The 26,506-nt window shown below is 35.6% G+C and overlaps 1 protein-coding gene across 7 annotated transcripts in view; it reads right to left on the bottom strand.

Annotated features, from left to right (window-relative positions):
* lrp8 (low density lipoprotein receptor-related protein 8, apolipoprotein e receptor) overlaps positions 1 to 26,506 on the bottom strand; it is a 166,878-nt gene that overhangs the window by 52,426 nt on the left and 87,946 nt on the right. For all 7 annotated transcript variants that reach the window (XM_039647706.2, XM_039647711.2, XM_039647708.2 and 4 more), the window contains exon 4: positions 14,090 to 14,218. In XM_039647706.2, coding sequence (XP_039503640.2) covers positions 14,090 to 14,218 — 129 coding nt within the window. The remainder of the gene's footprint in view (positions 1 to 14,089; positions 14,219 to 26,506) is intronic.

The raw sequence follows: 26,506 nt of genomic DNA, 5'->3' as shown, positions 1-26,506 counted from the left end.
AAACTTTTGGGTTCATTCATTTTCATTTGTTTTGTCTTTTCCAGATTAAATAACATCAAACATCAAGACCCTAAAATGTATTAATGAATGCATTGTGAATGATTACAAAATTCAAGATATGGGTGAGGGTTAGAAAATGTATATATTTATGTCATTTTATATAGTTACTCAATATCACATGAAGAGTGCCATTTCAGCTTTTCTCCTCCAAAAATCAGCATGATTAAAATGTGATATTAATTTACTAAAACAGTTAAATAAACAATAATGTAATTACAAAAAGTTGCAGGATATTATAATATATGAAGGAATAATAGCCTATAAAAAAACCTTTGTGCCAAAAAGGTTCGTTCTTGTCATTATAGAAACTTTTTTAGCCTAAAAGATTCGTTGGAACTGACTAAAAAACCCTATGCTTCATATTTAAAACCCCAATGAACCCTTTTTTCTAAGAGTGTGGTTGATTCTGTTGTATTTGGATTTTTTTTTTCTGACAATAACTTATAAAATATTAACATATTTATTGAACTGTTGTACAAAAGCAATACCATACCTGCCATTGTTCATAATCTCAGAATCTCACTGAAAATAAGTGAATGCGCCCCAAGAATGCTCCTAACTTACTGTATATTCGTCTCTGCACATTAAACTGCAAAAAGAGAAATCATTTATATACACACTTCACCTTTTAAAGCAATGCTGAAGAAGACTAGAACACTTTTAACACAACAGTAGCACCAAAGATATTTCTATTCAAATGCCCACCCTATATCTATGAGAACAAGCCTCCAGGGGCATCTTTAGCGTTGAGGCTCATGCTGCGCTCAGCAAATGGCTCGAGGCACTAAGTCAACACAGAGTTAATGGTGCGTTCACCACTTTCCTCTATCAGCCCATGATTTTACAGTATCCCGTATCAGAGAAAGACTACCCTCCACCGGGAGAGAGAGATTGTAACCATGATGCACTGAGCTGAAGGGACGCGATGCCACAGACACACTGAGACAGCTAAATACTGTGATGCTTTTCCCAGTGCTGACAACAGCGCCTGTGGGCACAGTGTAAAGAAAAGAGGATATCCTCGCAAAAAGGATAAATTGAAGAGGACAGGGAATTAGCCAGTCATTCTGTGAGCTGTCAGTTTGGTTCATTAGTCAGCAGCGCGTTTAAAAGGAATACAAAGTTTTGTTTGGCAACTCTGGCATATGACTCTTCTTGTGTGAGGAAAATAAACCAGTAATAGAAATCTGGCAGTGAGCTACTGTTTCTCAGTGAAATCAAGGTTAAAATCCGTTCCCATTATTATTTCATTTCCCATTACATTTCAGCTTGGATAGGTGCTTATTTCAGGGTTCCCATCTTGATTAACTTCAAATTCAAGGACCTTTCAAAGACTTTTCAGGTCCAATTCCCTCAAATTCAAGGACTTAATGTGGTCACACATTTCAAGTGAGAGTAAGGTTACATCGTGTTACCTTGTAGGATAAATTGTTACAGTTTATTTTTTAATTTTTTTGTATTTATGACAGAGACCTGATATTCTATTTGTCATATTTCTGTTTTGCATAAAACTGAAAACATTAAGTACATCCCACTTTATTTTAAAACGATCTGATATTAACTTTTACAAGGCTTTTAGGCAACCAAGTTTTAAAGGTACACTGTTTTTTTTTTTTTTTTTGTGGCATCTAGTGGTGAGGCTGTGAATTGAACCCAACAGAACTTAAGGTGGCCGACAGGAATGTTGTCGTCTGAGACAGCAGAGAGTGGCCAGTTAAAGGAGAACTCCGGTCAATTTTAACACTGAGCTCATTTTTTTGTACATTTGGAGTGCTGTCAGTACAGACAACAAAGATTGTTTTTAGCCTCTTTACATCCTTGATTTGTCATTATGAGTGCACAGCCATGTGAATCGTGTTATTAAGAGTGACCACGGTCAATCTGACTGCAGTAGATGTGAAAGATATTAATAAAAATTATGGTAATTCAGCTATTTGCTTCCTGTTTTCAGTCGAAGCCCACAGTAGTCGATTGTCGAGTTCGCACGCACGATCATTGTTAACTAAATGATGTTTAACATCTGATTCGGATGAACTATCCATTTGAGCTGATATTCTAAGAACACCACACAGCACCGTCATCAACTGACAGCTCACAGTCTGAGTCTCCACTGTTGCTTGGTTACCAATGATCGCACACGCGAACTCGACAATCGACTACTGTGGACTTTGCCCGAAAACAGGAAGTAAATACAGGTATTTGAGCTGGCCGAATTGTTAAAATTGACCGGAGTTCTCCTTTAAAGGGTTAGTTCACCCCAAAATGAAAACTCAGTAATTACTCACCCTCATGTAGTTCCAACCCCATAAGTCTTTTGTTCATCTTCGGATATTTTTGATTAAATCTAAAAGCTGTATTACTCCTCCATAGGCTTCTTAAAAGGTCACCTGACATGGGGTTATTTTATTATTTTATGTTTCCTGAGTTGCCCTTATAATGTTTTTTTTTTTATCAAAAACGGTCATCATTTATAAATAAAAGGCAATTTTCCCAGCCTGATTTTAGCCTCAGATTTGAACGCTCCGTTTGAAGGGGCGTGTCTGCTGTGGGATTCAGTGGATTATACAGCTATTATACGTTTTTACTATTACAGCTATCGAGATTAACGAATCGTGAGAGTTTTTAAAGTATTTAGAAGATCTATTCCCATCACATAAAATGTTGCCGTGATGTGATGAGCAAGCTGATGACAGTCTGTTGATCGCAAGAATGAAGATGTTATCATTGCAACGCAGTTTCTGCACTCTCTCTAATGCTTTCATCAATGCAAACACGATGATCTACATACAGTAAGAGCTTTGTTGTGCAGTGTAATAGCGGTTTTAAAATGTACAAAAATACACAGGTGCAAAAGCATCTACCACTATTTACATTTAGTGCAAATAGCATTTAACTACCACTTACACTAAAGAAAATGCTGTGTTTTGCCATTTATACATATATAGTCTAGCAAAGATAATCTACTAAATTTTAAATGACCATGACCTGCTAAAAGTAAATTGAGTCAACATTTAGGAGTAGCCTAAATTAGCATACAAATAAAACACATGATCTAAAAGCCAAAACTACTATTTTAATTCCATAGGACTTTTAACTGACTTTAAAGGTTAACCTTAATGTATCAGCATCTAAATTAACTAGTTTTATTTAACTCAAAGAAATTGATTAACAATCAAACTTGGTTGACACCAGTGAAGGTCATTTTATGTGTTAGATACAACCCAATGTGTCTCATAAGAGAAAAATCTCCTCAAAGTAACAAGTGCGAGATCATTTTTACAGTGCAGGAATGACTGAGAGAGCAGCTGAAATGTTCTAAACTGCCATTATACAGTTTGGAAATGATTGATACCCCTGTGCTACAAATTCATTTAGAGCAGAGCGCTTTGGATAAACCTCTTTGCACCAAGCCTTCAGCTGTCGACGGTGAAAGGAAAGACGTTTTCACACCTGCCGAAGTGCGGCTATATGTTGACCAGGGGTAGGGGGCATTACCTCTAGGTAGCTTACCAAATAGCAGTGCAGATGAAAGAGAAATATCAGGCTATTGTCAGGGGATGGAAGGGGTACAGAATAATGTCTGGAATTACACAGGTACAAACACCCTTGGCCTATGAAACTGTGTGCTGAGTACAACCAGTATTCCCACCCACATAAAGTCTTAAAGGGCAAAAGCGTTCCTGTTGTTTGTGTGACAACTGTGCACACTAAATATTTTATAAAGGAACAAAATAAGACCCATTGGATTGTGATGATAATGATTAACATGAACCAAACATTCATTCTGGCATTATCAAAAAGCAAATGATTTATTAATTTCACTGGTAATCATGGTCAATTCCTGTATGCTTCCATCAGGTGACTAACAGTGTCAGACAACACATTTCAGAATTCATTATCTTCGATGTCACCCAGGAAATAAAATTAACACCAAAAACAAAATTACAAATAGTTATCTAAAACATGGTGCGGCTTAGACTTTCTGCCAGTGCTTTAATTATAATTGTACATGGATGCATGAAAACAGATTTACTATTTGCTGTAATTACATTAGCTGTTGGTAATAATCATGAAGATACTGATATAATCAGATTAATAGATTTTCTGGTTGTGTCGCATCTAGCCCCTCTGAATCTCCCTTGGGGAAATGCTTCAGCAGATACTGTTATACTTCATTATTTCGGTCAAGCCCTCCGGGTACAGCAGCAGAGAGTTGTATTTTTCAGTGATGAAAATTTTCACAGCACCCAAACAAGAGCTAAAGGCATCTCAGGGTGAAAAGTGAAAAAAAAAAAAAAACAGGCGAGAAAAACAGAAGTTCTGTTTCAAATCCTAGTGAGCTCGACATAGACATCCTTTATGGATAAGGCAACACCAAAATGCACTGCCACAAGCTTCTGAGAAAAATCATCCAAGATGTCAGACTTAAAAAATGATTTAAAATTATATTTAAAAGTATGAGTATCTACTTATATATTATATATAATCTATAAGTAGTTAAAAGTATCTTCCTAAATATTATAGATAAGTTTTTATGTTGCGGTTTGGGGCTTCCGTAATGTAATCATCAAAAATGCCTATATATATATATATATATATATATATATAAATGTGTGTTTGTTATAGAATACCATTCACGCAGCATTTATTTGCGGTAAAAACAGTAATATATATATATATATTACTGTTTTCAACACTGAAATTGTCTTGAGCAAAAAGGATCATGTGGGACTGAAGACTAGAGCAATGATACTGAAAATCTAGCTTTCAAATCACATGAATTTTATTAAAACAGGAAACAATCAAATAAATGCTGCGTGAATGGTATTCTATAACAAACACACACAGAGAGAGAGAGAGAGAGAGAGAGAGAGAGAGAGAGAGAGAGAGAGAGAGAGAGAGAGAGAGAGAGAGAGAGAGAGAGAGAGAGAGAGAGAGAGAGAGAGAGAGAGAGAGAGAGAGAAATACATATATAGGCTAATTACATATATAGGCTAGAGAGAGAAGTACATGTATAGATAGATAAATCCATATATAGGCTATATATACACACATGGAAGACCCCAAATGAGTCCCTTGTTCCTACATACTGCCTACATAGGCTTTGAGAGCAAGGAAGCTCAATAGGTTTTGGAACAGATACAATCAATTTATTACACCCACACTGTTTTATATAAAGAGGACACAGATAAGGCTGTTTGCTTGTAGCCTTACCAAGAACAGCAAATATAACACATTCACATGAACTCAAACTATGCATATAATACAATAATATACTCCCACATATAACATCTATTTCCACAAATTATGATACTAGTTCACGTTTGTCTTTTCTAAATTTTCTTTCTTTTTTTTTAATGGAAAATGTTTTATTTATTTATTTATTTTTCTATTTCAGTATTTCTATCTGTATCTGTGCACTTCAAAACCCACCCACATTAAGATCTACTAGGTGTCACCAGCTCCCCTTGGTTCTCTTATGTTCTCATAGTCATCTCAAAGCAATGATCGACATTACACGCCTCAGTGCTTGACTGCAATTTCCATGCAATCTTAATTCATCGAATAGGCTCTGGTGTGTGACCAAGGTAGCTACAGTACACGAGAATGAGTTCACAGTTGAGTACCAGTCATAGTAAACATGCTTACGTTTCAGTGCTACATGACCTTGCTCTGACCCTGCAGCCCGTTCTCATCCCAACAAGACGTCATCCAACTGACGCTTTTGACCATATGTCAACATCCAACGTTTTAGGGCATCCTTTAAGCTATCTAACCCTAACCCTACCCCAGACCTAAACCTACCCACGTCATCTAACTGGTCTAATCTAATCTAAAGGTAAAGCGTCAGTTAGATAACGCCCTAGGATAGCGTCTCATCTACTGTAACTGACGTTAAAAGGTACCCTAAAAACGTCGGATGTTGACGTATGGTCAAAAGCGTCAGTTAGAAGACGTCTTAGGATGAGAATATGTTGGACCCTGAGTGAGTTGCAAATGCAACTTCACAATCATTCACGATTCAGTTATATGTTATAAGTAAAATAGTGAGTTCTTGTTCCAGTGTTCACTGCAGTTCAAAAGTTTGGGGTTTGTCCAGCAAAACAGTCACTTTTTGAAATAATATACATTTTAAAATATCCGTTTCCTATTTTGAAATATTTTAAAATGTAATTTGTTTCTGTGCTCGCAAAGCTGAATTTTCAGCATCCATTGCTCTAGTCTGCTATGTCACATGATCCCCAATAAGTTGATTTAACGCTCAATATTTTTTTTATTATAATCAAATGTTAAGCATATATTAAGCAAAATGTAAATACATTTTCAAAAAACTTTGTTAACAATGAAAATGACTTACTCTCACCTTTGATTAATTTAATATGTTGTTGCTGACTTAAAAAGTATTTATTCTTTCAAAAAACCTGACCCCAACATTAGAGCATCTCAACATACTTTGAGTTGCTACACTTGCTGATTTTACATGTTTTTTTTTTTTTTTTTTATAAATTACCTAAATAGAATCTCTATTTTTTTTTCTTGATGGTCTTCAAATTTCATACATATTATTTTCACCAAATACAATTCACAACATTTCTCTAAATACGCACACATTTTCTCCAAATACACGGATTTAAAGTTCTTGCTTTTACAACAGATCATAAAGCTTTCTAACTAATCATAGTGCCATAGACTCAAAGACAGAGTGTCAAATTTAATAAAATGTTAAAATGTAGCCTATATCTAGTGATGCAAACAGCACCAGTAATGCAATTTGTCAAATTTCCCACACAACTATCGTGACTTCACGATTTGTTTGCTCTGTAAATATTGAGAGCAAACAAATAACGTGGACCCTGGTGAAAAGAGGAAGAAGAGGAAGACAAAGAAAAGGTGTGGACCGGGTAGAGGAATAAGAGAGGGAATAGAAATCCATTTCTGCATTCAATTGTGGATTTGTTCCTGTAGATTGCAAGTGTTCGACCGTACACTTTGACAAAGTAACTCATCTCCAAGCAATAAAGGGCCTGCAGAGATGAGTCAAGTGTGATCCAGGTGTGGATTCACCATTTGCAGTACATCCGTTCTTTCACTAAATCCAATGCTTGAGAAAACATTGAGAGAATGCAATTCTCTTGCCAGACAGAAATGAGAGATAATAAACATGCTTTTTCAATAGTTTAGCTTCCAGTGTTCATTAAACGTGTTATGCGATGAAAATTCTAAAGTTTATTATTATTATTTTTCCAAACTAAGGTTCTGTTTTGATGACTGTGTTAATTGTTTGGAGACCATTCAACTTGTAAAAATCGATTTAGAAAAAAAGGCATTAGTAACAGTTAAGTTTCCAATTCAGAAGACTACATACTCTAGAGTTTCACAAATGTCATTTTGTAATCTCTTTTTTATTGCTTTAGCATATTTTAACATCTCTCCTAATTAGTTTCTGATGGGTCTGCACTCTGCAGGAATCAAGTGGGTGTCTGTGCGGTACATTAATCTCTTTGGATGTACAATGAAAGGCAGAGGTGGGGAAAAACAGAATGATAGAAAGAGAGAGAGAGTCATGAGTTTTCAAGGGTAATATCAACCACAGCATGACACAAATCTAACAGTGATAATTACAATCAAATTCTATTACATCATAAAACACAAACACTTGAGGATTTAATAGATAATAAAGGAGTTGAAAGCCACCAATAAAAAAAAACTTTATTCTTACCGAAGAGAAAAAAAGAGAACCCTTAAAGAGAAGTGTTCATGCATTTACAGTGACGGGGAGTTATAGATTTGTAATTGCCAAGTACACACTGCAGATAAATATGGTTGTCACTTCTCTGTTTGAGAGCTTAATCTTGTTCTGTCCACACAGAGTTCAGCAATTCACAAGAGTGACAATCACATCTTGTGACCCTTCACTTGGTGTACTACAAGACCGAACTGAACATTTAGTGGAAGATTTTGGAAATTGACACCTCATTTGAAATATCTGCTTCTCTTGTCCAGGTAGCAGTGCTAACATATCAAACAGAGGGATGTGACTTGAATTAATTGATGCATGTTTTCACAACAGACTGTCCCTCTCCACCACAGTTCCCTCCAGCCCAGTACTTTAGTGATACGTGATAACGGAAAACATAGCAGTTCAGTGAGAGCATTAGGCTCATTCACACCAAGGACGATAACTATAACGTTTTAATAATCGTTCTAATTCTATGAATAACAAATTGCAAAAGACTGCTAGAATGTTAACGGAACAGAGGAACTGTTAGAATCACTTTCAACCTTTTTTTTTTTTACAGCTTATGATTATGAACAATAAAAAACAGAATTTTAGCATCTGTTGGTGTGGATGCTAATATTATCATTCTCGGTAAAAACAAGATATTAAAGACATCAAACATAAAATACAGGAATATAAGTCCCTAAAGTTGTTCCAAAACTCTATGACTTTTTTGCAGAACATAAAAGATATTTTGGGAAGTGTCTCTGCGTTTTTTATTTATTTTTGGGCTATAACAATGGAAGTCAACATTTATCCAAACTCTCCGGTTACTGGTTCTTGGCATGAAATTGTTGAAAGATACTCAGAATTTTTCTCGAGATGGTTAGTAGCAAATTAATTAATTGTTAGCATGTTTAGCTTGAGTTATTTTAGTCAAATAATCAGTATATTTTTACTAATGGATTGACAGTAATCCATAATCATGTTAGTTTGGCAAAGCAAAACAAGAAGTCTGTATTTTTTAATTCAAGCAAAACTCTGGGAATAACATAAAATAATAATTAAGTAAAAAAAAAACTGTTTGTTTATATGGTGCTGTACGTTATGAACACAAACATGGACATTTATTATTAAGAATACCAGCAAATAGCAATTTAACTTCACACGTTTGAGGCTTTGAGGGATTTGTTCCCCTTGCGTCATGGAACTCCACCCACATAACGAGCTAAACGCCACAGCTCTGCCTCAGCAGGGGTCCTTCTCTTGCCTTAACACAGTTTCAGACATTAAAACCTTTCAAACCTTCTACATGGGGCTTCCACAAGAGCAAAGGGTACTTTGATTGTGCATTTTTAATGCAGGTTACTGATAATAATTTATACTTAAAAGCTTCCTTTCCAGTGTATCTGGAGATTAAGGTAATAGAGGGGAAAGAGAGAGTATAGAGCAAGAGGACAGTTGAGTTTGAGGGCAAATACCACCTTTCTTCAACAGAAATGGAAATATGATGTTAGGAGGTATATTATTCATGTCTATGACTCCACAAGATATGTTTTATGTAAATCTTCAAACCTTTGCCACACTGCAAAGGGCTTTGTGGATGCAGCCGGCTATACATATGTGTGGAGTCTGGTAAAACTTCTAAAAGGGCACTGCTGACCCTTTTAGCAAATTAAAGCACTAAAACAGTATTATGTTTTTTAGTATTATGTATTATAGTATAATGCCCTGCGAATTGTGAAGAACTTTGAATCTACAAAACACCACCATTGCCATTCCCCCAAATACTGTTCCAACTAACCTAAGATTTTTTTCTGAAAAAAAAAAAAAAACTCTAGAACAATGCTGCTGATTTTTGACCTCCCAGCATGCAACTGCAGCATAAATAAATAATGCTGTTAGTTTTTTGCTACTTGCCGACTATTTTTGCTGTTGTTGTTGTTGTGCATTGATGTTAAGAACACATCTTATTACATAATAACAATTCATCATTGCACCATAGGCCCCAGCCTAACTTTACTAATAGAACCCATTATAATCACTGACACAGTCAACAGAGGGCCGGTGTCATGAGGGTGCATTGACCCCTCTCCACCCCGAAATGGTTGTTGGTGCCAGACGGGCCGGTCTGAGTATTTCACAATCTGCTCAGTTACTGGGATTTTCACGCACAACCATTTCTAGGGTTTACAAAGAATGGTGTGAAAAGGGAAACACATCCAGTATGCGGCAGTCCTGTGGACGAAAATGCCTTGTTGTTGCTAGAGGTCAGAGGAGAATGGGCTGATTGATTCAAGCTGAGAGAAGAGTAACTTTGACTGAAATAACCACTCGTTACAACCGAGGTATGCAGCAAAGCATTTGTGAAGCCACAACACGCACAATCTTGAGGCGGATGGGCTACAACAGCAGAAGACCCCACCGGGTACCACTCATCTCCACTACAAATATGAAGAATAGGTGACAATTTTCAAGTGCTCACCAAAATTGGACAGTTGAAAACTGGGAAAATTTTGCCTGGTCTGATGAGTCTCGATTTCTGTTGAGACATTCAGATGGTAGAGTCAGAATTTGGCATAAACAGAATGAGAACATGGATCCATCATGCCTTGTTACCACTGTGCAGGCTGCTGGTGGTAGTGTTATGGTGTTAGGGATGTTTTCTTGGCACACTTTAGGCCCCTTAGTGCCAATTGGGCATCGTTTAAATGCCACGGCCTACCTGAGCATTGTTTCTGACCATGTCCATCCCTTTATGGCTACCATGTACCCATCCTCTGATGGCTACTTCCATCAGGATAATGCACCATGTCACAAAGCTAGAATCATTTCAAATTGGTTTCTTGAACATAACAATGAGTTCACTGTACTAAAATGGCCCCCACAGTCACCAGATCTCAACCCAATAGAGCATCTTTGGGATCATCCTACAAATCTCCATCAACTGCAAGATGCTATCCTATCAATATGGGCCAACATTTCTAAAGAATGCTTTTAGCACCTTGTTGAATCAATGCCACTTAGAATTAAGGCAGTTCTGAAGGCGTAAGGGGGTCAAACACAGTATTAGTTTGATGTTCCTAAAAATCCTTTAGGTGAATGTAAATCGACTAATATGATCATTATAAAGGTCTTTAAACAACAAAACACTTTCATATATTTGATAATCAGACTATATCATACAGTTCATGATATAATTGATAAATTTGAGAATATTTTTAATAAAAAAAGAAATACAAGCGATACACCCGTCATACTGTATGTGTGGCTGCATGATGCATTAGCATGAAATTAAAACATTCTAAAATAAATTAAAAACTCACAGTGGGGGTTCAGCTATAATATAAAGCCCCTTAAATGTATATATATACATATATATTAAAGAACGTTTACTTTGACGCATCCAGTTTAAACAGCTCTGTACAGACTTCAGAAGCATCTTAGCGTCGGAAACAGGTGGATGGTTAATTTTAATAGCATCCAGGATAGCATCAGAGGATTATGTTTGTTCATAGCATTTAGTTTTGTAAACGAGGGAGGGACATTTGTTGAAAGATGAATCAGTCAACTGTATTGGATCTGACAGCAGATGCATCACAAACCATAAGTAAATGATTTTCTAATGCTTTGTAAATTAAGGGTTTATATGGATAATGTTTTCAAAACACTTACTTCATGTGCAATAGCGAGTGTCTATTGATTCTATTTCCAATGCAATGACATTAACAGTGGCTGTTTACATACAACCCTTTGCAAACATTATTTACCTTAAGCCCATTAAAAACAAATAATTTCAGACAGAAGGTTAGAATAAAAAATGAAAATAATTGCTTTTCCACATATATTTCCACAAAAAATATTAAGCAGAACAACAGTTTTCAGCTGTGATGATAATAAAAAAAATGGTAGTCTATGCATTTACAATGAATCAAATACATCATTTTAAAGATTGGTGATGCAAAATTGCCACGGTTTAGGCTAAACATGTTTCATAAACCCCAAAATTGCTACAATCATCCCTGTTCTGCCACATATGATTGATGAGCTTCTGGTTTATAAGGTGACTGATTTGAACAGGATTTAAAATGTGATTTTTGTGGGAACATGATTCTTTAGAAGTTATGGGCTGTACAGCATTAAGAGTAATATGTATTCAGACCGTATCTTAATACCTTCAATTATTAATCAAATGGAACAGTCCTGCAGGTTATTCTATAATAAAGAAATAGAAGTCTCAGGACCAGACATGAAGCAGGAAATCAATTATAATCAGCAACGCAGTGAAATATTACAGTGATGTTAATGCTCTTATTTTCCAGTTCAGCACAGGACCGTGCGACACGCAAATCACAGTTATAAATCCACAGAGATAAACAAACGCTGTCATGGAGCTAATCATAGTGCTAATGGTTAGAAAATGAAAAAAACATAAAAGATCAAGCTAGAGTTGAAGACTTGTCCTGTAATTCATTATTACATGATTAAGTATAAGGGAAAGCGTAAGTCTACTGTATGACACAAAGACAAGAGACTTTGCATGGCTGTGTTTGGAGATTGTGATAAGCACACGCATCTAGGCTGGATAAAAGGTGCAATTACATATTATGAACACAACAATTAAATTGTGGAATATGTATTTATCACCAGTGTGATCTCATCAGGATTGCTGCATCCCAATTCACTTATTTATACTACGCCCTAAAAGTTTGCACTCTTTTTGTGAAGAAAAAGTACATACTTTTGAGTGTGTAGCAAAAGAGTAGATCACGTCATCTTTAACGGACAGCTCTGTCGTGTGCTGCGTGCATCCTGTCAGGTAAACTGGCCTGTCAACCATCTTACAGTTAAAATCCTCCATTCTGTTTAATTTTTTTTCCTATTGTTTTGGAGAGCACGTTCATCTGCCAGTCGTGGGTCTTCCAAGCGGATACTCTCATTGTGTTCGCAATTTAAATATAATGATGCATTTAAAAAGTAATGGCTAAACATATCTTTACAAAAGTTCACAATGCTGCTGCATTTGCAATATAATGTGGACAACATTGAATAAAATTCATTTTCGTCAGGTTAGATACTGATAATTAATCACTCAAAGCTCTTTATCTAAACCTCTCTATACAACTGCGGGACTCGCGCCTCCTCCGTTTCTAGGTTTTTTTTTTTTCAACACTACTTAAGCTACTTTTTTAACTTTTAACACGCATTTGTAGTTCTAACCGAATCCTCGTCCACTGTGCAATGGTTTGTGGGCAATATCACCCGTTAGAGTGTGAATCGATCTACACTTCGGATTCTGACCGGAAATAGTAGACCATCCGGGTATCTTTGAAACACTCATTTCAACATACTATGATTTGGGACGTACTAATTCTATTTTCGAATACTATTTAGGACGGATAGTATGCGAATAGGGACGAATTTTAAATTGTGAAGTGTAGGGGTCGACCGATTGATCGTTTTGCCGAATACCCGACCCCTCTACAGACACACACTATATCCCTCTGCTCGCCACACACATATAAACAATCACATGGGAGTTTGTAATATAGATAACATTACAGTACACAAAGTAATAATCAACAGGTTATTTAGTATGCGGTACAGAAAACATTTAACCAGTGGATTTATCAGTGGAAACTGGAGTTAAAATGTGGAGTTAACTTTTATCTATGACTCTTTCAAATGTACATCAGTGGTTTGATATAATAATAAAGATCCTGAAGGACTTTTTAAAGGCCAAACGTATAATCCATAATCTCTCCATAAAAGAGGCAGTTGGAGAATCAATGCTTGTATACAGTAGGTTGCATGGCAAAAAGCAAAGCAAAATCAATATTTGTTTATTATAATATACTATTAAATTGAAATACCTGTATTTGGCAGCCAGATTATTTTGTGTGTGTGTGTGTATGTGGAAGGAAGAGATTGAAAGTGCGTGTGTAAGCAGAATTGCTATTTTGCTATTTTATTTATAACCATAACACATATAATACTCACTCCCACCCACAGTGATATCCATCAATGCAAGAACCAACTGTTGGGTGTCTAAAACTAAAAATTGTGTCTCTTTTTTAAGATCAAGAGCATTCTTTCATATCTATCCTAAACAACAGGAGGACATCATAAAAAGACTATCACCGACAATAACATCAAACATCTGGTTAGCTTCTGTACTTCACTTGCACCTCACTACTCCACTCCATTAAGTTCACACACATACCACACTGAAGTCTGACTATGCATTATCCAGACAGAAGCTATTTTTAGCAATTTTCTCCTCCTTTCTCTCTCCCTCCCAGGACTTACCTGCAGCACACTGCTCTTCATCTGCTCCATTTTCACAGTCCCTTTCACCATCACAGCGCCATGACAAAGACACACACTTGCTTGTTGAGCCACCACAGTCAAACTTCTCTGGTGGACATGTCTGCCGACCTACGAGAGGCAACAAAGAGAGATGTTTAAGGATGAATTATGAACTAATGTTAAAAAGCAATTTAGCTCATGGATGCTGATTGGATAATAGTATGGGTTTAAAGGATCATAGTTGAACCATGATCCATATGGACCAGGCCCTACGGTTCGGAATGCATGTGATTTGTGGATTAATTTCAAAGGTTAGTTCTGCAATAACAACTGGCTGGATGTACATTATCCCCTTATAACACAGCTACTTGCCACATAAGTAAATAATTATACACTAAAGACACACTGATTTGTTATCTTATAATCCATTACCGTGTACAAAACAATCGCAGAAACTGCATTTGTATAAAACAAGTCAGCAATACCCAGATTGTACACAAAATATTGATTTGAGTTTTAATATTTCATTGGGTCACCAAACGCAAGTTGCTAGCAAGCGGCAAGTTCAAACTAGACGGACATTTATGGGATGCGATACAGTATCATAGCAAAACGTTTTTAAAGCATAAAGCACTTCAGTTTTTACCAGTTGTTATAGGGGAAAACATCCTGCTGGAATGGCGAAATTGACCAATCAGAATCAAGTATTCCACATAGCCGTGTAATAACAAACATTAATCTATATTTAATTCATACAGTAAACACTATAGTTAGCTAATTATTACATTTCTGTACTAAATACTACTGTTAGACATTAATTTATTTGTAACTTTGCTATATTGCATTTATTTATTACTGACTGTTCACTTGTTTTTAATGTTTTTTTTTTGTTTGTTTTTTTTGCTGATCTGAAAATTTTTCCTGGATCCTTGACTCAAAAACCGTTATATCTGGACAGCGAGTTTTACAATCCATTTCACCACTAGTTAATAGTGTACCAACAGTTAAAACACAATACAGTGACACATTTCCATACACAATTGATAAATTATAAATATCATCCCAGCATACAAAACCGTAAAAAAGTTTGAGGGTCTGTAAAGTCTATTTAATACCAAGGCTATTTGATAAAGAAAAATCAGTAATAGTGAAATATTTTTGCAATTTAAAATAACAGTTTTCCAATGTAATTTATTAAATTTTTTAAATGTAATTTGTACTTTATTAAAATGTAATTTATTCCTGTGAAGGCAAAACTGATTTTTCAGCAGCCATTAATCCAGTCTTCAGAGCCACATGATCCTTCAGAAATCTTCCTAATATGCTAATTTGGAGCTCAAGAAACATTTCTTATTATTATCAGTGTTGAAAACACTTGTGCTGCTCAATATCTTAGAGAGTCAAGCTATTTCAGGTTAATTTATTAAAATCATGCCTTCTACATGCAGTTCCTTATTTCTTATTCTCCATTGATCATTGTTAACCAAAACTGAAGCTCACTGAAAATCAAGTTCACACAGCATTTTCAAGACAGTGTCATAAATTATACATCTCTACATGTCTGGGAGCCCAACTACAAATCAATAGAAGCAAGACTGATTTCTCTCACTCCCATTGTTCACAGTCTTTTGAGTCATTTTCAGTGTTTAAAAGAAGATATATGAAGACCTTTTCACTCTCTCTGACACCTAAAATCTGTGTCTGCAGCCCATTGTTGCCTGAACTATCTATAATCATAAGAGTGAATGGCATGTCTATTGCTGGACTCTGCTATTGTATAGCCTTCTCTGAAGAAATGGGAAAAAGACAACTGTGAATCTCATTTTAGCTATCTCATCATCAGCACATGGCCATTGTGGCTCTGCAAATTGAGGCCCAATCCTCATCTATGGGAGCCATATTGGATTTGAAACTGGAAGTTTTTTTTTTTTTTTTCCTATTTAAGGCCAGAGCTTAACCCAACACCGGAAGGTTTGTTGGTTTGCAACTAGGGAAATGTATGAAACAGAGCGGGTTTGTTTGAACAGCGCTTTTATGTGAGTGTGTGATTGTGTATGTTTTTGGCTTTGTCAGCATGTGTCTGAATAAACTGAATGACCCATTCTAACTGTCTGGCTGACTGCTACAGATAGCATAGCCTCCTGGGAAACGCAGTCTGTCTTATCTCCTCTCTCCTCCATAACCCTGAAGACTACTGTGCCCACAGGGCTTTCCATTCACTGCCCTGGTTCCTGCATATTCACACAGCAAAATACTCACAGTAGTTTGGTAACAGCACTGCACCAATGTAAAATAAAGCAACACTTGGAATATCGTAATTATTTTAACTAAGGGATAATGAACTCCGGGCCGTTGAATTATTAAAAAAATAATGCACACCTAAGGTGGTAAGGTATCTCGGGTGTGCATTATTTTTCTGATAATTCAATGGCCCGGAGTTCATTATTCTGCTTATACGGTTACCACACCTCAAAACATTGTTCAGATGATGTATTTCAAGACATTTGTCAGGTTTTTGTCCTTAAAATGCTCATCCATGACTAATTTCTTACGAATTCTAATCCCAAGCCTCCATTGCTAATTCCAAAACATAATTTTAGAGTTAGTAATGGAGGCTTCAACCACTGATAGAGAGAGACAGATTTAGCCTGTGTGAATTACTTGAGTCTGTGCATCTCTCTCAACAGTGTTGTTGATCGTCTCTACTAATAGTGAAACTGTATGTTTATCTGAACAGGGCCATTTTGACCTTGCTAGTGAGAAATGTACATAGCTTTTAAGTTATTAAACTATTTTAAAATCATCAGAGCAGCGTTGATAACACATATCGGTGCGAATGTGTGTTCATAGTGTGCATTTGAGTGGGAGAGAGACACTATGTGCTTTGCGTAATTAAACGCAATTTTGTGGCAAGAAAAAAGAGAGAAGGAAATTTCTGAAATCATTTGGTGAAGTGATATGGAACTGTAATGTGGTTAAGACCTGCCTGGAAACTACTTTAGCCAAACATTCGTCAAACAATCAGATTCAACAAGCTTCGTAGCATAGTGCGCACTTAATGTGCTACACTTCCTAAAGACCGTCATTAGGCTAGTTTCATGATCGGGGTTTATGACAGCATTACGACAAAGCTGTTTTTTTAACAGCATCTCTGATTCAAACTTCTGTAGGAAAAAAAACAATGTCAGAGTTGCTAACACTCAATTCAATCAATCAATTTATAGCGCAGCAATGTAGTGATTTTTGTCTGCATCATTCAAACACACAACCCTTACACCAAATTATAACCTTATCCCCAAAACCAAGTCTTGATCGTCAATCAAGTCTTTAAAGGGGTCTAAAAAAGTCTCATAACTTTACTCTATTTATCCTCACTCTGATGGTCTAATACTCAAACCTATTTGTACAAGTACACACACACACACACACACACGTTTGTGGTCAGTAAAATGTATTTTTAAAGTAATTAATACTTTTGTTTCTTGGGCATACATTTAACTGCTCTAAAGTGACATTTATAATGTTACAAAAAGGTATTTTAAATAAATCAGTTCTGTTGAGCTTTTTTATTCAAAGTATCACAGTTTCCAGTAAAACAGTAAGCAGCACAACTGCTTTCAACATTGTTGATAATAGTAAAGAAATGTTTCTTGAGCAGCATATTAGAGTGACTTATGAAGGATCACGTGTCACTAAAGACTATAATTGATGCTGAAAATTCTGCTTTGCCGTCACAGGATAAGGATAAATTACATTTTAAAATATATAAAAATAGTAAACAGTTGTGCAACAAATACTGTTATATAAGTGGTTGATGGTTGTAGTAGTAGAGTGGGTGCATTTAGAGACAGAATGTTTGCACTCTTTCAAAACATATTGTTCACATCTTCAAAGAGTTTCAGCACATTAGCAACATAAATCATCCGTTTAAGAATACAAAGTTAAAAATAAATTATTCAAACATATAAACCACCAAATAATTACCTAAAGACTGATTGTTCTTTTATTCAGTGAGGCATCAAAACAGCACCCACACTGCTCTGTTAGATGAATGGTTAGTGGATGTAACTAAAAAAGAAATGAACTCACTCAACACATGCTCTCAGGCAGTACGAGCCAGAGGTCAGCTCAGACTCCAAAGATGATGAGTTAAGACTGATGCATTCCCTGACGATTAGAGACGCTCTCACACAACCAACCACGCAAGGCCTGTGGCCCTATACTCAAAGAATAATAGTAAACTGACTGGCAGTGGGATAAACTACAATAACAAAGCAAAACAATGCATACAGTCAATGTCAAGCTTAATTTGCTGTGCAAAGCTGAGGTCTTAGAGCTCAAATTCATGCGTTTATTTCTTATAAAGACACAATGAGAAAGAGTTCCACTCAGTTAAACTCATCCTGACTGCAATGCAATTCCTCCTGGGAAAATGAAGTTATGGAAGAACCACAGGGAGCGGATGAGATTACATTAACATATTTACCTAATAATGTAAATCATTTTCTTGGTGCGGGTGTAACATGGTTAATCTAAGCTGGGCAAATGAAATTTCTCAGATGCGCATCAGTAAGCTCAAAGAAATAATCATTAGCTTTGCACAAACCACATTATATTATTAGGGAGGCAGTTTCAGTCAATAACGTCCGAGTGATGAGTTTCACAGTCAACTAAATTCAGTCATTTCTGAGTGGTGAGAATAATGTGTGTCTAAGTGGGCACTGAAACGGCTTCCATTACTCCCTTCTCATTTACCTAACTATATAGCTAATAGTATCTGACACTCCCCAAAATAAAGGGTTTGTCTATTCCAGCTACATCCATATCTTATAAGGTTATAAAATCAATTGTGAAGTCTCTCACACAGTCTAACATGTCCATAAACATCATTGTTTCTAAAACTATTTTCAAAATTTGACTTTGTCATGCCAACATTCAAGGTTTGCCCAGACAAACATCGCTTTTCTAGGTAAATGTATGCAATAGTGCTGTCAAACGATTAAAATATTTAATCGCGATTAATCGCATTAATGCCGTAGTTAACTCGCGATTAATTGCACATTTTTATCTATTCCAAATGTCTTTTGATTTCTTTTTGTCCCATTATTTTTTTCTCATTTTAATGCTCTTATCAACATGGAAATGAGGATCGGCTTGTTTTGTGCAAATGCTTTTTTTTTTTTTTTAATTGAAAACAACATTGGCATGTACTGAGTTCAATTTCACACTAACATTCTCACTTGGAGCAAATAATCTCTCACACAATGTAACACTGTCCATCAATAAAAGGGTGAAAGAAATACTGACGAGGTCCTAATATTGACGAGGGGGCGGAGAATTTGCATCAGCTGTGTGTGTGTGTGTGTGTCTGGAAGCTGCGATCGCAATGATGATAGCTCAGTTCACAACGACAAAACACACAGACCACAATCGTTGGTATCGTCAATTGAACCATTTGGCAACTTTTTAGTGAAGTAATTTCCATTCAGAATCTAATTGACATCCATTTCGGCATCTCGCCTTCATCATCCACTCAAAACGTAACGTTAACCAACTATTTAACCGGCTCGCATGCCCAGTCAAGTGTGTGTGGTGTGCTTGTTGTTTTGTTTCCGGTCTAGCTAGATCCACTTGCATTTTGGTCGACGAAGAAACAAAACGTCCTCCTCGTGTGTCGCAAGCCATTGAAATAAATGGGTTTCATAACACCGCGCATGCCGCGTCCTGTTGCAAAAGCATTTGGAAAAAAAAAAACTACAAAGTTTGCTAGGCCAAAAAGACCGTTAATCGCGCAATAAAAAAATTGACGCCGTTAAAATAGGTTTGCGTTAACGCCGTTAATAACGCGTTTAACTGACAGCCCTAGTATGATATTTTCGTTTAGGTTCGTAAGTTAAATTATTACAATAAATAACAATAATTAAGAATAAGCAAGAATTAATAAAATTGATCGGAAGTGACAGAAAAGACTTTGTTACAAAAAAAATATATATTTCAAATTTTCTAAATATCCAAAAACTATTCCAGTTTCCACAAGAAATATTAATCAGCTCAACCGTTTTCAACATTTGACAAAGAAGACTGAAGAACTGAAGACTGGAGTAATTGCTGCTGAAAATTCAGCTTTGCTATCACATGAATAATTACATTTTAAAATATATTAACTTGGTGAGCATTTGAGATTTATACAATTTTTTTTTTTTTAAACGTACCGACCCCGAATTTTTGAACGATTGTGTGAATTTTTTTCCATTGGAATTTCACTTAGATTTGCTGTTTGCAAATCTTTTCAAGTCAACTGATTGAGCTGGAATTTAAAAGGCATTCTTGATCCACTTCTGAAAGGCAAACAACCCTGCTTAGCTGAACTCTGTTAAACACTTTTGGGATGAATTAGAATTTTGATTGCCAGCCAGACACCGTCGTGTAAATTCTGTGGCTGAACTTACATTCTCTGCATCAGTACTGTAGAACTGAAACTTATCAAGATGTGCGGCTGGTGGGGAACAATTTGTGTAAGTTAGCAATAAAAAGTTAAGTTTTATTAGTCCTTGGGAAGGTCATTCTTAATCAGAGTATGAGCCTCCAGGACTTTCGATGGATATATCTTTATCACAAATGCTGGCGGCTGCACACTCACACGCTGAACATCAAGAAGATGCAGCTCTATCAATGTGCTTATCGACAGCTTTCTAGAGAACCCTTTTGATCCACAGACACAGCTCTGTCCAGTCAGGGCCTTTGAAGAATTTTTAACCGCAATCCAAGTTTTTAGTGGTTTATAGAGGTTGACTTGTGCAATTTTTTTTCCAAATGCTAAAATATTTGATCATACTCCAATCAAAACATTCATTAACCTTTCAAATTAATGTCATAGTTTATACATTCAGTTTAATTTTAAAATAAGAAAACCAAATACTAATCCTTTGTGTAATTATTAGGTTCAGAAATTTGTGTAAATGTAGTATAAATGCAACCGTACTCAAACACATAAAACTGAAAATGTAAAGTATTTTCTCCTTGAAATTAGGTTAAATGTTGTAGGAAGGAGGATACCATAGACATGCCAACTATATAAAAAATCAGTGTTAAACAAAATGAATTAAATTGCATGTTAACCAACTAATATTGACATCCCTAGTTGCCACCAGAACACAGTGGTGAACAGAGGTCAGTGAAACCACTCAATTGACAGTGCCACACACAAAGCCTGAATAACTGATCACAGTGGGTAATCTTAACTGTCTTACTCTATTGATTCACTTTTCTCCATTGACATATTTGCCACTAAACAAGGAATAATACTGATTTATGCTATAAACGTGCACTTTAACAACTCGACGCAGATGATTGAATGTATAATGCTCAGCTCAGTTTTGACCTGAATCCATCTAAAACCCAAAATGTTGATCCCATTAGGAGGAACACTGGGATCTATTCTGCATTCGGTGGAGATGGGCTATAATCTAAGGGAGCCTGTACTATATGTTAATGTATTTTTGATTAACTGCCTCACTAATGTCCCTTCATTGAGAGGAGGGGACGGGGGGAGAAGCGTAAGAGTTTATCATGGTGAAACTTCCCCGTAATATTTTGCTCTTTTACGGTATGAGGAAGCCTGATTAATTCTGATGTCCTAACCTTTTACCTGACAGGAAATTGCTTTGCTAATCAATCAGTCTGGTGACTTTTTTACATTTGAAAAGGGACTGAGCACAGCTAAGGGGAGGAGCTACACAACTATTGAATACTATACAAACAGTAGATAATCCCAGAATTATTGTGAAAAAGAAGTACACTTTATCACTTTTTAAAAAGAGTGTGAAAATGATATACTTCAAAAGAATACACTTGTGTGAACTGGATAATGTTTACGTACAATTAATTAAATGGTAACTGTAACTCGAAGGACACCAGGAAGAAAATTGTAGACCTGCACCAGGCTGGGAAGAGTGAATCTACAAAAGGCAAGCAGCTTGGTGTGAAATAATCAACTGTGGGAGCAATTGTAAGAAAATGGACGACATACAAGACCACTGATAAATCTCCTTCGATTTGGGGCTCCACGCAAGATCTCATCCCGTGGGGTCAAAATGATCATGAGAACGGTGAGCCAAAATCCCAACTACACGGAGGGACCTGATGAATGACTTGCAAAGAGCTGGGACCAAAGTAACAAAGGCTTACAGGAAACGTTTGACCTCTGTCATTGCCAACAAAGGTTATGTTAAAAAGTATTGAGTTGAACTTTTGTTAATCACCAAATACTTATTTTCCACCATAATTTACAAATAAATTCTTTAAAAATCCTACAATGTGATTTCCTGGATTTTTTTTTTCTTCTCATTTTGTCTCTCATAGTTGAAGTGTACCTATGATGAAAATTACAGACCTCTCTCATCATTCTAAGTAGGAGAACTTGCACAATCAGTGGCTGACTAAATACTTTTTGGCCCCACTGTACATATAAAACCTGTGAAGTATTTCGTTAGTCCCATTCGAGTCATTTTTGTTGGGATTAAACTTCCTGATCTTTAAAAGATGATATCTCTGCTTACGTTGACTTTATGTGTAATTTCATAAATATCTCTATTTTCATTTACATATGGTTAAAGTGTACAGCCGAATATGTTGACAAACATTTATGGTAAACTAAAATATACTTGAATGTACTTTCTTATGAAACAGGTATTTCAAATATGTTTGTAATGATGAAGGTGAAATTTTGTATAAAATATCACAGCAGTTAAAAAAACAATCAAGTACCTCACATGTGCTAGTATGTTACTCAATACATTAAAGAAGAGTACTTTAATACATGATTAAAAGATTATTAAAATAAGGAATTCAAATGTAAAACTTTTAACTTGACTATTACAAAGCACACTTTTTAAAAGTGTACCTAAATGTGTGCAGAAACAGTCATGAAAGTGAAGTCTTTAAGAACACTTAAGTGGTCTTTAATTATATTATGGTACAGTACAGTTTTTAAAATATATACTTTTAGGATTTGAAGTACAAATATACATTAAATTCAATTAAGAGTAATTTTTGCACAAAGGAACATACTCATTGCATTCAATACCCAAGTTTAGATCAAAATAGTTACAACTAATTAAAAAATAATGGACAATTTCACCTAATATGAGTTTGTTTCGCTCGCTTAGCAACATAGCAACCTTTTGTCACTCGGTGACTGGGCCTTCTTGAAAGAATAAATATTTTTTAAAAGACAATAGGATTCAGAGTGTCTCTTTTTTGCCATGTTAGTGGTATTAACTAGTGATTTCTTTTTACTTAGTATATGCCCCCCATATTAGTTTTTAGAGATAAAACTCTTTACATCGATTATCATGAAAACAAATCTCAGAGAACGGTCGACTAGGTAGTATCAATGTGTTATTAGACCAAAGGTTCATTTTGCGCCGGAGTTCTACTTTAATATTGAAATTGCCTGAAAACCTGTCAAAAATAAATAATATGAAAACAAAAAAAGAAAATAATTTGAGCACATTTTAAGATTCAATCAATAGCGAATTACTGGGCAATCAAACATTCATAAAGTATACCAGATTTCTCAAAGTCATGCTTATGAACAACAGAAATAAATGTGGTATGTTGAAAAAAAAAATCTATAAACAATATTTTCTACCCAGAGCAGTACATCAGTGTGAGAGAAAATTATTCAAACATGCTGAAAATTGGCCTGGACTCACAGCTAAGCTATAGTAATATGTCTGCATGGTGCTTTGCACCAATTAAGCTAATAACACTAAATCAATACACACTCAATACAATTTAGGTGTGGGGAAAAAAGACTTCTGATGTCATGAGCAGCGATCCATCAGACAGAAGTGAAAATGGCTTAAAAAAACAATACTTTGACAACAATACATATAGTATATTGTATATTGCAAGGTTGCATAAGCTTAAAATTATTAGTGTGTGATTTTAATGAACTAATCAGTTTATTATTTAATTACTTTTTTTGATCCAGACAGAGTGATAAAGTGAACAATTGCTTAAATTACATCATCAATTATTTCTGGAATGAAATAAGAGCAATAAATTGATGAGAGATATAAACATACAACAACTAAATTCATTCAGACAGCGGAAGAAGATTACAGTGGAAGGTGTCTCCACTGTGTGTGGGTTCCATATTCCATTCGAGACGCCTGCTCTGTAGAGCACGAGGAGAGAGCTGTCATTTATATCTATAAAACTCCCCTGTGTCTCCACTTCACTTCACCACTCAACCCATAAGGGAATAAATCTGATACAAATCAGAGTGAGATGGATAGAAACGGACAGAGATCAACAGAGCGTTGGGGGAAGATGAAGAAATATGGCAGAATGAAGGGATGAAAATGAAGATAACACAAGAAAGAGAGGGCAAGCACCATAGACTTGTGACAGCAGGAAAATTTGCTGGCGGGAAGGTTTTATTATGATTTTGATGTAATATAATACAATCAGCAATGTATTAGAAACAATAGCCACTTACCGACCGGAGGGATTTTTGCAGTTCCTCCTATAACCATTTTTTTTTTCTAGTAACCGACCGGACAGTAAGTTGGGGATTTTTTTAATTCCTCGGACCGTAGTTTCTTTAACTCTTTCAGTACCTAGTCTAGAGCGAGGACTTTTTTCCCTTTCCCTAGGTCTACGTTTATCAGCATCTCACTTGGAAGAGGAAATTATAGGACAGTTTAAATATTATATATCATTTTTGTGTCAACAAACAATTTTATATGTTAAAGGAGTAGTTCACTTTTTTAAAAAAAACTTTTGCAGATAATTTACTCACCCCCATAATCCAAGATATCATGTCATTCTTTCTTCAGTCGAAAAGAAATTAAGGTTTTTGATGAAAATATTCCAGGATTTTTCTCCATATAATGGACTTCATTGGGAACCAAACGGTACAAGGTCCAACAAGGTTTGCACTGAAACTGTCTTTTGGACCTTGAACCGTTTGGTTCCCATTGAAGTCCATTATATGGAGAAAATCTTGGAATGTTTTCATCAAAAACCTTAATTTCTTTTCCGATTTTTTTTTTTTAATAATAATGATACTAAAAAAATTGAGCACCAAATTAGTAAATTAGAATGATTTCTGAAGGATCAAGTGACACTAAAGAGAGGAGTAATGGCTGCTGAAAATTCAGCTTTGCCGTCACAGGAATAAATTATTATAAAATGCAGTAATTATAATAATTAATTGTAATAATAATTTTAAAATACAGTATATTAAAATAGAGTTTTTATAACATATTGAATAATAATAATAATAATTCACAATATTGCTGTTTTTACTGTATTTTCAAACAAATAAATTAAGCCTGGGTAAGAAAAAGTTTCAAAGACTAAGTGAGTAAAAGGTCAAAATAGATTAAAGATTTGAAAAACAGAACCATGGTATGACCATTAGGGATGCACCGATGTATCGGCCGATTGCTTAAAAACAGCTGAAGGGGGTAGAAAAACGGTTGTCTGATTGCTACTCATACTGTACTATGTGTGAAGAAATGTTTCTTGTGTTGAATTTAGGGCTGTTAAGATTAATGCGACAATAAGACATTGATGGTTTAAAAAATAGTGGCGTTAGTGGTTATTCTAACACAACAGTGTTGAAACATCTTATAAAAGTGGATTGTGCATAATCAGTCAGTCCCATTAAATAATAATTAAACTGGTCTCGGTATCAGCAAATATCATTCTGAATTATCGGCTTTTGGTCTCGGCAGAGAAATTTAGTATCCTAGATCTCTAATTACCATCTGATGATATCACTTACTTTTGTACAACAAAATGCAGCAAAAAAAAGAAAGATGCTGATAAAGAGGCGGATGGGCAGGAGTGCCTCCAGACAAATGAAGTGAGTCACATGCCACTAATAAAGCCTGTGCTGCACATTTACAGCTTCATTTGTCTGTGATGAGACACTTAAAAGGTATAGTTCACCCGAAAAAATATATCCTGTCACCGTTTACAGAAAATGAACAAGTTGTTCCAAAACTGCATGAATTTTCATTCTTCTACTGAACACTAAAGAAGATATTTTAAAGAATGTCTGTAACCAAACAGTGGATGGGCACCATTGACGTCCATTCTATTGCATACTATGGAAGTCAATGGGACCCATCAACTGTGTGGTTACCCATATTCTTCATTCTTGTTCAGTAGAAGAAAAAAAAACATTCATTTTGGTTTGGACCAACTTGAGGTTGAGTAAATGATGACAGAATTATAATTTTTGGGTGAACTATTCTTTTAAACACACACTCTACCCCAAACATGCAGCAGGGTACTAATATGCAAAGTGCCTGGGACACACTGGGAGGTTTAATGCTACTAACCCACACTGGCCAGCGAACTAACTAACAAAACCACACATTGTGACCGCCAATCTTT

This window comes from Pimephales promelas, chromosome 8 (genome assembly GCF_988280905.1).
Source record: "Pimephales promelas chromosome 8, fPimPro1.hap1.1, whole genome shotgun sequence".
In the NCBI taxonomy this organism is placed as follows: Eukaryota; Metazoa; Chordata; class Actinopteri; order Cypriniformes; family Leuciscidae; genus Pimephales; species Pimephales promelas.
Note: the sequence above shows the minus strand (reverse complement) of the source record. Positions and strands in the feature narration are given on the sequence as shown.